We start from the raw sequence: 14,612 nt of genomic DNA on the forward strand, positions 1-14,612 counted from the left end.
CAAGAAAAACGATAATGACTCACCGAGATGTCGAAAAGCTCCTCTGTGTCATCCAGCATACGGACCCTGACGGTGACGTGTCGTCCGGGGGGCATGGCCGGAGGTCTGTGCCCGGGATCTAACGTACTGATGCCAAGGGTCTCCGGAGCTCCGAGGCGCTGCCCTGCGCCAGAGGAGATTGTGTCTGGGTCTGGCTCTGCCATGGTGTGCTGCACTGCTCACTGCTCAGCCTGCATCAAGGGCAAGACAGAAGTCAAGCACAGAAAAACATATTCAACCTAAAGGGTAAAAATCTGAAACTCCCGTCTCACAGCGTCAGCGATGTATGTGCAGTACAGCCCAATGTCTGCATCGGCTCCCAGAGGACGGGCTGCACGACCTTTCATGTCACACAAAACACAGTAATTGCAAATGCAGTATTTGCACTCGCTGCTAATGGCTGATAATTGTTGCCAGTGGGAGACCCAATTAATCTAAAAAAAGAGTGAGGCAAGTTCTTGATTTCAAAGCACAAATCAGGCAGCCCTAATTTGATTTAACAAATGAATCATGAGGCTAGAGTGTAAAAATCAAAGAGCCGGTAGAATGACAGTTGATTTGGGGAAGAAGTAGAATAAACCCAGAGTAATAGGAATTAACCGAAAACACTCCAGATGATGAAATAACTATATTGGATCGGTTATCAATAAACTGCAGGTTTAAAGTAGAGATAACAGATAACGTACATCGATTTCTTTCCACTTACCCAATTCAGCTGTCATTGGGCAAGCAGGGAAAGAGATGGGGTACACCTCGGACAAGTCACTAGCCAATCAGAGCTAACACAAAGACAGGCAACTGTTCACTCTCACATCCACCAATTAACATAACACGAATGCCTTTTGGCTGCGGGAAGAAGCCCATGATGGCAAAGGGAAAACATCCAATTCGTGCAACCAGGCTCTTTCCAATCCATAACTAATAGATGAATGGCTTCAACAGGCCACAGAAAGTAACTAACATGACAAATATAAATGATGGGTACCATCGCTACAAAGCATCCAGTGCTGGAGGTTTACATCCAAAACCAGAAAGAGCTGAGGTGCATCTGGAATGTGGGAAAATCTGCAGTATCACTCAGTCAATGACTCTCCCAGATGGCTGAATGTTTTGGACAAAGTCATGGATTCATTTCGGGTTGACACTTGATCAGGCCACTATCCCCCCCCCCCCCCCCCCCCCATTCCCCACCCCGCCACCATGTATCTACAGCCAGATCCCCTTAGGCCCTGCTGTCCTGCTTAATTCTCTCTTCATTACACATTCCAGCAGGCTGATGTCATCCCGAGACCTCACCGAGTGGTTCGTCAGAGCACCGAGGCCACTGGGCAGTTGTTCAGCCGCAGCAGAGGTGAACGACTGGTGCCAAGTTTAAGCTGAGAGCTGAATAAGGCATTTCAAAGGAGTGGATAATGTAATCCAGTAGAGTGTGTGGAGAATATAGCCCGAGGACAGTGGACACTGTAAATTCTGTGCGATGATGGTGTAGGGATCGATGGCTAGTAGGTCTGCTGACTGTAATTTTATTTTTTTAATTGATGATTGCTGACTGATTGAAAAATCAGTCGGCTGGGTGATAGAAAACTGTGACAAGCGACCAAAGATAAACAGATATTATTTACAAGAAAGAGAAAGGAAACAAGAAAACAGGAAAAAGGCAGTTTTACTTGAGGAATGACTGATTGAATAGGAAACCAATTTTCTGTCAAGTGATTGTTAAGGCTGTCAAGGCCATTCTGTCCAGATGTATTGTGGTAAAAGGCTAAAAAAGTAAAGGACACTTTGTAATGCAATTAATCAGGAAAGTTCATCTTTGAGTTCTCTGTTATAAGACTTTGGGGACCATGTTGTATCATTTTCACCTGCCTGTACACTGTCATCACAGCGCAGTGGGTGAGAGATGTTGCTGTATTCCAGTTAAAGTGCACGCTCCCTTGGGCTGATCAAAAACAGACCTAAAAGCTGCCACCGGGGCAGTCTGAATGGAAACGAGCATATTTTCCCCTAATCAAGCCCAGTTCTTTTTGACACTTGATCCGAGTGGCTGTCACCGCTCGGTGGCCCTGGCTCTTGATTATTGGCAAGCGTATTATGTCAACTCTGTAAATTCATGGCTTGCATGACCTGCACATGCACGCCACGTAACCGGACACTCTTCAAACAAGGCACCAGTGAAACAGAGGGCAGTGAAAGAGTAGACTCTGATTATTTCAGTCAGCACGTACCCTCCCCTGCACCAAGCATCATGAATCAACCAGTCATGACTCCGGGTCTGTGCGCCTCTCTGAATAGGTAACACAGGACCAAACAAACACAAAAACAGGCAGTAGTACAGATGGCCTTGTTCCCAGGGCTAGAAAGTGACACAAAGCGTACTCGTCCAGCATACAATGCCAAAAGGGACATTTGCAGACCCCTGAGTGTTTCTCAGGGTAAACCTCCCTGCCTTTGAACTTGTTTGCTTGAAATTCCACACAAGCCTGTAATGTTTAGCTGTGACTGCTGGCTTATTGAGAGTCCAGCGTTGTAACAGTGGCTCCTCTGTGCGCAGAGGCACGCAGGGGCCCCTAGATGAAGTCCACAACTGCACAGCTGGAATCCTTTAATGACAGCTGAATGGCCAGAGGCTGTCTACCTGAGAGAAGCTGCATAACAAAAAAACAGAGCTCAATTTCTTCTGTGTTTCGCAATCAACACTGATACATGGGTGTGGCTGGCATTGCCTGAAAGGCTTTAAGTTCTTACTGTACTGCTGGCAATGTGACATGTCCATTAAGTGAAAGGAATGACAACCAACAGGATACGTGTAACTAAGGGATATGCAAAAGAGTCTCAATGACTCGAATGCTACAGTCACTGTAGACTCAGCTCATGGAGTCTGAAGTGTGGTCACACCATAAATATAATGTAGGTTAATAGAGCAGGCTGCTGTAATCCTCGGGACATTATCAGCCAGTACAGTACATGTGACATTAACGCATTGCTCGGACCCACCTGGACAGCCTCTGGAAACTGCTAAATGCACACACCCCGGCACTGTTTGATCTTTGCAATCTTTTAAATGTCACAGAGCGTGCATGGATCGTCTCAGAGAAACGGAACCCCCAACGACTGCGGCGTCTGCACATACTGCTAAGGTATATCTGTGCAATGCAAGCCACACTGCAGGGACAGAAAGGACAGTCCCTAGCAACATAGAAGGATTTTTCACACGGAGTGATAGTTATTCCCCACCTTCGAAATCCAGCATCACGAAACAACACGGGAAAGATACTCCCAAGACTTAACCCTAATCTCCTCAAACAAGTTGAATCACTTCCCTTAAAGAGCACAGTGAGAGAGAGGACTCGGGCTGCACGATTCTTACCCCCGTGTCTCGAAATGCGGGCTTGTCCACACGAAAGTATTTCCCTGCTGAAGGGGAAGACTACATCCACGTCCGGAAAAATTGGGGGAAAATGAATCCCAGATGAGTTTTAGACACAGCTCGCAGCGATCAGGAGGCTTCCTGCGGTCGCCATGGCGGACGACTGAGTGAGTGAGCCGGGGAGAGACGGGATTACATTGAACCGAGCGACGGATCCACTCCTGCTGAATTCACTCAGACAATGAAGGAGGTGCAGCAGCACCTCCACCTTCCGAACAGCAGCTGCACACCGAGGAGCAACAGCACCACCCAGCGGCAGCTGCTGTAAAACAAAACAAAACACTGCATTCAAACTTTAGAAGTTAAGATAAGACTTACATTTACCAAGAGAGTGCGAAAACATCCTTAAATGTATTATTTTCTTCACAGTCGGTGATACGGGTAACCCACTGGCGTTGTACCACTATAGCTATAGCTACACTATGGTTACAATATGGTTATAGTGGCGCTATAGTGTAACTATTGCTTAAGTAACAAAAGTTGTACTATAGTGACATTATAGATAGTTACATCATGTAGTTACATTATTTTTATATAAAATAGTTGCACTATAGTTACACTGCAGTGGTCCTATAGTTACAGTAGTTACACTATAGTGGCGCAAACCACTTTGGTAAACCAAGGTCACGTTTGTGGAAACGTTAGAGGACCAGCAGGGAAGCTTTAGGGAGCAATCCCGGAAGTTACCTCGAAGGTTACTGCTTAATGGGTATGTGCTGTATTATATTTCCACTTTAAAGTTGTTGTGATTTCAAACTCACTGTTTTCTTCCTTATGTGTGTTATACAGTTGTTTATGTATTTGCCTCAGGCACCAGGAAAATTGAAAGGGTAAACAATCACAAGAATTTAAAAAAGAAGAAGAAAAAAGCAGTACTAAGCAATGTCAGCATGTATTGAAACAGGTACTCTTTTGTTAAATAAAAAGTGGAAGTGGTAATGTCCTACCCTCTGTTTCCTCCCGGTTGTGTGTACTGTGTGTGGTCTGCTCACTTACTATCTTATTTTTGGAAATAGAGAGTCACTGATCTAAGGACAGAGGTTGGTCGTGCAACAGCATCCATGCAACAGCATCCTCTAGAGTTTGCCAGAGACTCTTAGCTCAAGGACATTTCTGTAAGGCAATGTTCTCTTTTATCAAACTACTGTATTCTGCATCACCTATGTAAAAACCAAAACCCTGCAGTTTACCTGAGGTCCAGATAAGTTTGCCATAAAGTGAAATGCAGACGAAATACAAAAGGCCATAATCATGGACACATGTTTGGAAAACCCCCCCCATTAATCCTTCAGTGAATGCATAACAGTGTGTGTAAGGATGTAAACTGAAAATGAGTCAAAGGTGTAGTTGTGTCACCATCAAAAACAAAGAAAAAGATGCTAAGATATTAACTTGGCATCATGCTGATTTCCTTGTGTCCAAGTTCAGATTTTATTCAGTTTCTGTGATATCCAAGCAGAGATCTGCAATGCTAATGCATTTCTGAACTCTTCTACTACTTTGTTAAACTCATGGCATGTATTCAGAACAAATGTTATTTAAACCAGACAATATCAAAAAAGGCATTAGGCAGGTCTTTGGACAAACAGCCTCTGAGAGATGTCCAGTCCAGCGATCGCCAAGTGGTGTATTGCCTGGGATTGTTTAATTGTAGGGGTTTTTGCTTTAATACTGTGGTGTCTTTACACTGCAATACTGTAACATGCTTTAAAGTGTGAATCTGCACTATAAAATCAAATCTAATCATGAGAGCAACTGACAAAAAAACTGATGATCAAGCCCACAATTTTTCAGGCAGAACAAAAACATCAGTTTTTGTGTCATAGCAATATAAGTGATGCCAGGTCCCTCTTGGAAATGAGATTTTTAATCTCAATGAGATTTTTTTTACCTGGATAAATAAAGGAATAATAAGCAGTGGTCTCATCTTTGTCATCCCTATAAAAACTGCTTGGCCTAACTACTGTAGTAAATGCTAGTGCACCCAGTAGTATCACTGATAAATTACTTGGCCAGTGGTCCCTGAAAGTGTCCAGCGATGATACTAACAAGCCAACTACCACTGACTTTGTGACTCTAATAATGACGGACAAGTCAGATTAAGAGAAACCTCTGGTTTAATCAGTCGGTTTATGAACAGTCGATTGCTCACATTATGTAATCATTGCCAACTGTTCACTGCCTTGTATGCCCTCCTTCCCTCTCTTTTTATGCAGAGTGGCCTGGGGCTTTGGCTTGGGCCCGGGCCTCCACATCGCCCACGCCTCTGTGTATGCTATTGGGTCCAGGGACAGAGATAAAAGGCAAGGACTGCGGTGAACGACCAAAACAGTTTTTTCTTCTCCTTGCCTCTTTTTCATGTCTGCTGCTCGCCCACCTTCTCATTGGCAGGAAAGGAAGTCTCCTACGCTTTAGCGGTGTGGGACTGAAGATGGAGAAATTACACTTGGTGTCTTGGCAGCTTCAGAGGCTCTCTGGAGGCACCGTGTTGGAACTGAGGCAAAGATTAACATTTCGGCAAGAGCGTGAAAACAAGCGAGAAAGAATAAACAGACCAGAGACAATGCTGCTTTGGATTAGTTATGTAAGCAATCAAGATTTGGGGCCATGTTCTTAGTGATCTCTTATCCAGTTATGCAATAGCAAATGAAATCATTAAGTCAACTTATAGTCACTGCTGGGTGGGGAAACACTGCACACAAAAGTTTTACATAATATCTATTCATTATATGACAATTTTTCATTCAGCCGACTTTACATTTGACTGGTTTCCCGGAATGCTAATAAAAAAAAAAAAAACATATACTGGGAAAATGAAAACAAATATGTCACATCTAGGTTCAAATGGGGTCATGCACATATGTTGTTAGTAGCCCTTATATCAAGATCTTATGGATAAACTGGATCTACCAAATAAAAGTGATGTAACAATACGAGCCTCCCACCCACTGATAGACATAAATACCTGTATCATCCTCAACCAGCTGTACAAAAAATGTATGCATAAGCAGCTGCAGTAAAATAAATAATAAGTGCTTAATCAGAGCAGAAAAGTGCTATATAAGGATCACTTCATTACACATTTGCAGTTAGAAGAAGCCTGAACAAGGATGGCTTGTTTGGAAGCGTTGTCAGGAAAAACGTTCTTCTCTCTAAAAAGAAGTCTTCTGGAAAAATGTCCTTTGTACAGACAAGACCAAAGTGGAGATGTTTGGTCACGATGCACAGCATGATGTTTGCAAGAGAACAGAATGAAGGTGTTGCAGTGGCCCAGTTAAAGTCCAGACCTCAACCTGACCAAAATACCTTAAGAGAGCTGTGCATAAATGAATCCACTCAAGAGTGATCCAAAATACTTCCACAACAATGTGGAAAGCAATCACTTCAAGTTATTGCTGCAACGGTGGTTCTACAATCATGGAGTACTTAGTTTTTCAAAGAACTGTGTGTACGTTTTATCACAGGACTGTGTGTACATATATCATTAAGATTTGTAAAGACAAGTGAAGAGATCATTCACAACAGGATAGAATGCTGTACAAATTGGCACTCTGATAAGACACGGTGTGAATTTACCATGTAAGTCTTAAATTAGTATCAAGTTAAAGCTTGTAGATACAACTTAAACTTTTGTGTTTGCAGGTAAGTCCTTTAAACAAAAGAACTCATAATGGCCTTCAGGAGGCATAGACAGGTCCACTCCTCTCTAATTATAAATGGGGAATGGGTGGAATCTGTCTTCAATATCAGGTTTCTGGGCGCCCACATCTCCGCTGACATCAACTGGATCCACACCATTAATGCCCTGGTAAAGAAGGCCCAGCAGTGTTCTGAGGAAGAATAACCTTGAAGCTGCTGCTGGCCTTCTGCTGCTCCTCAGTGGAGAGCGTGCTCTCCTAGTGCCTGGGTGTTTAGTACACAGGGGCCACTACTAAGAACAGGAGGGTAATTTAACACTGCCCCAAAAATCATTGGCTGCTGTCTGCCACCTCTGGAGGACATCGTCAGATCCTCATTAGAGGGTGAGGTGCAGGACACCCTGAGGCACTGCCCCTCTAGTCAGTGCCTTAGGGCAATCAGGTCCTACACCTCCAGGCTCACAAAAAACTTCTTCCCCTGGGCCATTCCCACTGTCAACAAACACTGTGCCTCCACCCTCACCCCTGCCCCCTCATCTCACCAATCTGATCCATGGTCTGCGTAACTCCCATCACTCAGACCACTCACACACGCACTCTGTTCTGACCAACTCTTCTTCTTTGCAATACTTCAAAGCACTTTGAAAGTTGATCTCCAATGTGTGCCTTTTTCTTGTTTTGTATATATCTCTCTTGATTGCATATATTTCTCCTGTTTGGTACTTATTCCTGCTGTGTACTATTTATTCTTTATTCCAGCACAGTTTGTGTGGAGCCCCACAAAGAAAGTAAAGTATGGGGTACAGAGTGGAATAATTTCATAATTAAACAGGGTAGGCTGACATGATGTAACCCAGGGCTCTATTCAAAATCTAAAACATTTTCACACAATATCTTTCCCTGAAGATGTATTTTGGTCTGTGTGCAGCATACTCCTGTCACCATTTCCCACCGACTTTAAATACCAGGTCATTAGAGCTACACTTTCACATTTCTCCAACTGCCAGTGTTACACACACACACACACACACACACACACACGCACACACACACACACACACACATTTCTGTGTCTAGAGTACTAACTACTGTTCAGCTGCTTAAAATAAACCTGCCTGTGCTGCTTGAAGCGTAGTAAATGTCCCAGTTGCTTTTATTTTATTTCATTTTTTGTTCTAAAAAAAGAGAAAAAATCCAAACAAACAATACTCTCTGTATCTGTGGATGCATATGTGACAGGGCTGTGCAGATTATATATGCAGCATGAAAATTACAACCACTTGATTCATGTAATTACAGCAGGAATCTTTGTAAATCAGCAACTTGTATGCTTTTTTTTTTATCTAGAGTGCACATTTGCCTCCTGCAGCTCTCGTAAGGCATCATCGCTGTTTGGATGATATTTGAAATTGAGTGAATCCCTCATGAAATGTGTGTTTCAACAGCTGTGGTTGTTACTCTTTTAGGATTTTCCATGCTTTGTGAATTATATTCAAAGAAAAAGCAGTTATACCCTTTTGATCTCAATCAGAATCTGAATATTAAGATATTTTGGTGTTAAAAATCACATTTATATTAAGACATTTTAGATCTTTTCTGTACTGAAGAGACACATGGAGTTGTTACAGTTGATAAAGCAGAGGGAGGGAAATCTGTTTTGTTCAGAGAGTGACTATCCAAGACTTCCTCCTCTACACACAGCTCCTACTGTGTTCTCCACCTCTAGAAGAGAGGGAAACCAGCAGGAGGGAGCCTCTTCACATGCTCTATTTAAAGAAGAAACAAAAAGGGAAAAGACAGGTAACAGACAGATTTTTTTTAAAAATATGCTTCTCCCACTGCCGTGAATGTGCAAAAGCATCAGGATTAAACAGATGTTATTACTGTTACACTTCTACTTGAGTGAATTAAGATATAAATGATCCCCTCCACTGAAACACACAGGAGAGAGTCTGTCCCCGACATTAACCACAGGCCCATAAATTTGTTTTTGTCCAATTTACATACTATATTTGGCTGTGCTTATGCTGAGTGTGTGTTGATGCAAACTAGAAATACTCAAAATCCTTCAGCTGTTGTATAAATCAATGTAATTGATATTTAAATTTACTGAATATTGGAAAATTTCAGGAAAAAAGCAGAAAGTGTGCACGCGCAAATTACTTACATTTTTAACATTACCCACATCTTATTTGGTGGTAGTGAAACATTCACACACTTCCTAGCACTTAGTGTTCTTAATAGACTAATCTCTTGTGGTCATTACTCTTCTGAAGATGAAAAAGCACAATTAAGGACATTGGGAGTCATTCATAATGGCAGAAAATGTATGCTTAACAGACATACACAAAAACATGTGGAGCTCAAATAGAAGACCCCCCTTTGTTAAGACCACAATCTGTATTCTTTTCTGTTATTTACGTCTATAGAGAATCCCCTATGAGCATGCATATGGCGACAGAAAGGGGAGAAAAAACTCTTTGAAAAAGAGCTCCCGGCGAATAAAGCTTAGGAAGGACAGCCATCTGCTGTGACTGTTTGCTCTGTGGGAGAGTGACGAGAAAAAAACACAAACATATAGAATTAGATTAGAGTTAGATAAGATAATCATCCAGGGTAATTCCTCTACCTGCCAACTAGACTTCACTCAGAGGTGTCCCTGATCATTGGTCTACAAATCCTCACCATCTCCTGGTTCATGACCACAATATCTTATAATGCCTGGTTTCTCTCCTACTACCCAGTCAGGGCCTTTCTGTTGCAATAGTTGCACTGGGTAATTTGTGATTAGTTCCAAAGCTTTTGCAGACATCCCATCAGTCAGAAATGTATTTATCTGCATGAGAACAACATGAAAAATGCATCCAGTCTTAAACTTCCTCCTAGCTGTTTGGGATTAGTTTGACCTAGTAAGTATGAAAATGAAAAATCTGCGTAGACTCCAGCTTGTCGGCCGGGTGAACCACAGGTGCACCTGACTGAAGCATAGTCCTCATTTACAAACCCTAGCATTATGGCTAACAGGTGGATTTTTCCATTGCAGTGCGGCTAGCTAACAATGAAAAACCACTTAGTGCTAAAGAGAGCGTGAAAGTGGACAGTATGTCCTGTTTTTTATTTATTTTTTTAACCATAAAACTCACTGCTACAGCCATAGGCAGTACAAAAGTGACTCCCCTAGACTGCTTTTCAGTTTGCTTGTTTTACAGAGTTATCAGTTCTGTCACTTGTTAGCTAACATAAACTCATGAAGTCTGTTAGCTGCAACCAACCAACCACGTGACGTCACGTTCTATACTGGCACAAGGTGGTGCTAAACACACTCTAAAAAGTTTAAACACTTATTTCTTAAACCCAGCTTCACAGTCGTGTTAAATCCATTACAGTTTTTTTAGAGGGATCCACAGTGTAGATTTGCCGTTATATGTACATGTGTTGTTTCATGTGCTGTTGTGATTTGATTAATATTATGGATTTTTATGTTTCTCCTTGCCTTTTTTCTTTTACTACTTTACTTTTACTTTTAGAATTCTTGATGCAAAATGTTTTAACCTGTTTTTCCCATATGTCCGTTTTAAAATGAGCTACATAAATACACTTGATTTGATTAATGGCTGATATTTAAAAGCCAGAATATGAACACATGTGCTCAGCACAGAAATGTTTCATTGTTTGAACAGATCATCCCCCACACACTCTCCTCTGTTGCAGCGGCAAATTAGACTGTGAAATTGACAGCTCATGTGTTGCCATCTGGTTGCCATGACACCTAGTTATTAGGCCCTCTGACAGTCCCAGCTCAGCCTATTTGTTCCTTCTTCCCCCTCCTGCACATCAACACTGTTTCCAGTATAAAAAGGCATGAAACACAGAGTGTAGGTTGATAACAGCTTCAGTGCTGGTGACTTCCAGCTGAGGCAGCAAGCAAGCAGCGTATAATCTTTCAGCATGTTCAGTCATGAGCAGATCCAGTGGTCTAAAATCCTAGAAAAACAAATAAACAAACAAACAAAAACAAAAAAAAAAAACCAGGCAGGCACGAGATGATACCTTAAACAGGACAGCACAGCATGCAGATCCACATCATGACAGAGCAATTCCCCTAAAGGCACTTTCACATCAGAGCCAATTGATCTAAACAATTGTTCTGTGCAGCAGAAGCATAAAAGCCTAATTTCCACACATTACAACCCCGGTCTGGACCACATTGAGACTTTAATGCTCCACTGATCAATGAGAGGATTAAAGCAATTTAAAGGCTCCTTTGTGTGGTGTGTGCATTGGAATCTCCTTCATCCTCAAAACCTCTGGGCTGGCAGACAGGGTGTTCCTTCTGCTCCTGAACTTAGCGTGGCCTGGAGTCAAAGAGGCTGAAGCAGCACCACGTGGCCTTTTTTTGCCATGTACTGCTGCTGTATCCCACACAGATATCCTGCTGCACCCTTGCGGGAGGTGGGGATGGCGTTGGTGGTGGAGTGACTCATTCAGCCCCCTCTTCTTCCTCTTGACATTTGACATACTGATGTAGAGGATCTCAGCTGGAACAAACACAGCGTGCTGTGTCACAGCTGCGATGTCTGTGCCTCTGAGCCCCTGGCTTACAGAGCTGAGAGCAGGTAACGATGAGTCAGCGCCTATTTAATTCATACACCTACACTGGGAAACTCGGGAGGGGGGGGGGGGGGTTGTTTTCAAGCTGATTTTATTTATATTTTCCACATCGTTTCCCGCTGAGAATTCAGCATCCCACGACGCTGCCGCAAATTCCTTGAAAGTTATTCTAGCTCCAGCTCTGCAAGGAGTTGAGGGAAAGGGCAAAGGGAGTGCACAAAGATAATTTAAAAAACACAACACAGTTCATGAGGCAACACTGCACCACAGCTATTAGGCTGATACATGCGAGCCATTAGGTGATCCATTCTCATTAAAACTCTTTCACTGAACAATAAGGATATTGTACCTCATTTAACTAAACGTTTCCACAAACACAAAGGCTGCTGCTGAACAGGGATACTGCTTCCTAATGAACCCCACTGAGACCTATCATCTTCAGGTCCTTCAGCCCTCTGCCCACCGTCTCATCAGGGCGGATAAAGCACCTCAGAGATTGAGACTGTCCTTACATCAGGTGCCTGAAGGTGGATGCTGACAAGCGTCTCAGAGGACATGCTGACTCTCACTTCTCCAGCTCTATTAACTAGTGTTTCCCCCCACTGCCACTTCTACTCTGCATCAGTGATTTAGAACAATCTCAAAGACCCACTGAGGCAAACTAAGGGGGAAAAAAAAAGGAGTCAGCATTAAAAAAAAATCAATCTCCTCAAACCATATAACTTCAGATACAGCTTTTGGTGCATTGCCTTTGACACGAGGGATTACCTCATGTGTATCTGAACTCTTGGCAACTGAAATCTTAGTTACTCAAAGAACACTTGAACAAGTACCATTTGGTTTTAAGTTAATGCTTTATTGTGGCTGTAGATGTGGATGTGAACCTAAATGACTCTCAAGACAAAAATGACTGTCAAGTACTGGATGTACAGGAAAACCAGGCCTCTCACACAGTGTCAGCTGGGAGCCGGCAGAGGATCCAGCCTGCCCATGAACCTAAAAGAGGTTAAAAAAATGGCTGGATTAAATGTTAATATTTTGTAATAATTCATGATAAATTATAGTCTATTTCTTCCTCTCTCGGTGCCAATGCAATGCAGAGGGAAGTCATTCTTTTTTAATTTTTTGGGGATTGAGGCGTTTTGACTCACTGTTGCTACAAAAAAAACTATTATCTGGAGAAAAAGAAATCCAATTAAGAACATGAACAAAGTAGTAGCACTCAGTTGTGTTCCACACAGATGCTGAAGAGTGCGTATGGCACAAAATTAAATAACAGAAAGATCAGTGCCTTCACAAACAGTAAGAACATGTACTGGCATATTCAGACCAGCCTGGACTGTAAAAAAAACCCCACCCTGACTGTCCCAGTGAATCCAGAAACCACACACATTGCATGAGTTCGATTCAAAATCACAGCAAATGATTTTGGATCCTTTTTGCAATCTGGTAAGAACAATGTGCTGCTGGACTAACGAGACGACGCTTTGCAATTATCTTTGAGTCCTGCAGGTGGGAGTCAACAGTTTCTCCTCCTGACAAGACTGGAGTAGAGATCCAACAAAACCCCGAACACAGATATTTTAATGCACCCAAACTCCACATATAAGAACACTGAATTGTTTGGATCTCTTACAGGTTGTTTTGGGTCATTTCACTTACCTTTGCTTTGGTGGTTTTTTATGTGGCTGTTTTTTAAGGCGGTTTTTGTTTCCACAGATCAGCCTGAGCAACTCTACACCTCTCAATATGACTCAAAATGAGTCAAAATAAAGCTTTATCTACTCCTTATTGTATTAGTACAGAATAATGTGATTTTGGATATAGTCATCACCCCTGTCCCTTTGCTTTTAACCTTTATTAGGCCAGATAGCGGTGACAAGAAAGAAATGAAAGAGTGCAGGGGAATGACACGCAAGCCACGGCCAGACTCAGGCCCCAGCATTAGCCTTTGGCATATGGACTGCCTGCTTAACCAGATGACCTACAGTGACACACCAATCAACCAGTCAGCTTCTTAATCTGCTTCCCTACACATTCAAAGCTACGATTGGTCAAATTACCAGGGAGTCAGGCTGTATACGTGTAAAACATAGACAATAAATAAAATAATGAATATGAATTAAAAACAGTACAAAACTTTCAACAGGAAGACGCAGCTTTCAGACTTGAGGAAGTCTGAAAGCCTGATTGGACACAGGCAAAGCAAATGCAAGTTAATCTTCAGCAATAGTTTTCTCAGTACTGTGCTCGGCTAACACTGGTGAAGGAAAAATAGTAGTGCATGTGACAAATTTTCATCATGCCAGGCAAAGTTTTAAAACTGATGATGATATAAACAAATAAACAATGACACTGTATATCCAAATTGGATATCATATATACAATTAGAATAGTTGTCTCACAGCTGAACAGAAAACTACAAATTGTTGATTTGTAAAAAAAAGAAGAAGAAGAGATTAAAATATAAGCCACATTTTTCCTCCCATTCAGTTAATTTCACTGAAGCTCGCCAGTCGCACTGATAGTGTTGAACGCACTTTTATTGTTTAGGTGTCAAATGTAACAGTGTCACCATTCAGAGAGGGATAAAGAGTAAATGGCCACATAAAAAAATATAAAATCAACAATGAAAATGGTCACACGGGGAAAGTCTGCTTCCCGTGGCAACATAGATGTACAGTTGAGACAGTGTCCAGATCCAGACATGTATGTGTTTGATTTGCACGTTTTTTTTCTCCACAGCCTACAGTAATCTCAGACAATAAGAGTCCTTTTTTTTGTTCACTAGCCATGCATACAGTTGACAGTTCCACATGTGTTGAGTCAGTGTCTTCATAGGAGCTGGCACTTTTTCCATACAAAATATTTACACTACCATTTATTATTCTTATTAT

General features: G+C 42.1%; 1 protein-coding gene across 2 annotated transcripts in view; it reads right to left on the reverse strand.

Moving 5' to 3' along the window:
* The window catches only part of LOC309690269 (FERM, ARHGEF and pleckstrin domain-containing protein 1-like), a 58,596-nt gene extending 54,955 nt beyond the window's left edge, over window positions 1–3,641 (reverse strand). The window contains exons 1-2 of one of the 2 annotated variants that reach the window (XM_082507251.1): window positions 3,407–3,641; window positions 24–230 (exon numbers count right to left, since the gene is read on the reverse strand). In XM_082507251.1, the coding sequence (XP_082363377.1) occupies window positions 24–203 (180 nt within the window). In that variant the 5' untranslated portion in view covers window positions 204–230; window positions 3,407–3,641. The remainder of the gene's footprint in view (window positions 1–23; window positions 231–3,406) is intronic. The other variant, XM_082507252.1, reaches the window with a different exon arrangement.
* Between the last annotated feature and the right edge of the window lie 10,971 nt (window positions 3,642–14,612).

This window comes from Aulonocara stuartgranti (assembly GCF_965226115.1).
Source record: "Aulonocara stuartgranti genome assembly, chromosome: 16".
In the NCBI taxonomy this organism is placed as follows: domain Eukaryota; kingdom Metazoa; phylum Chordata; class Actinopteri; order Cichliformes; family Cichlidae; genus Aulonocara; species Aulonocara stuartgranti.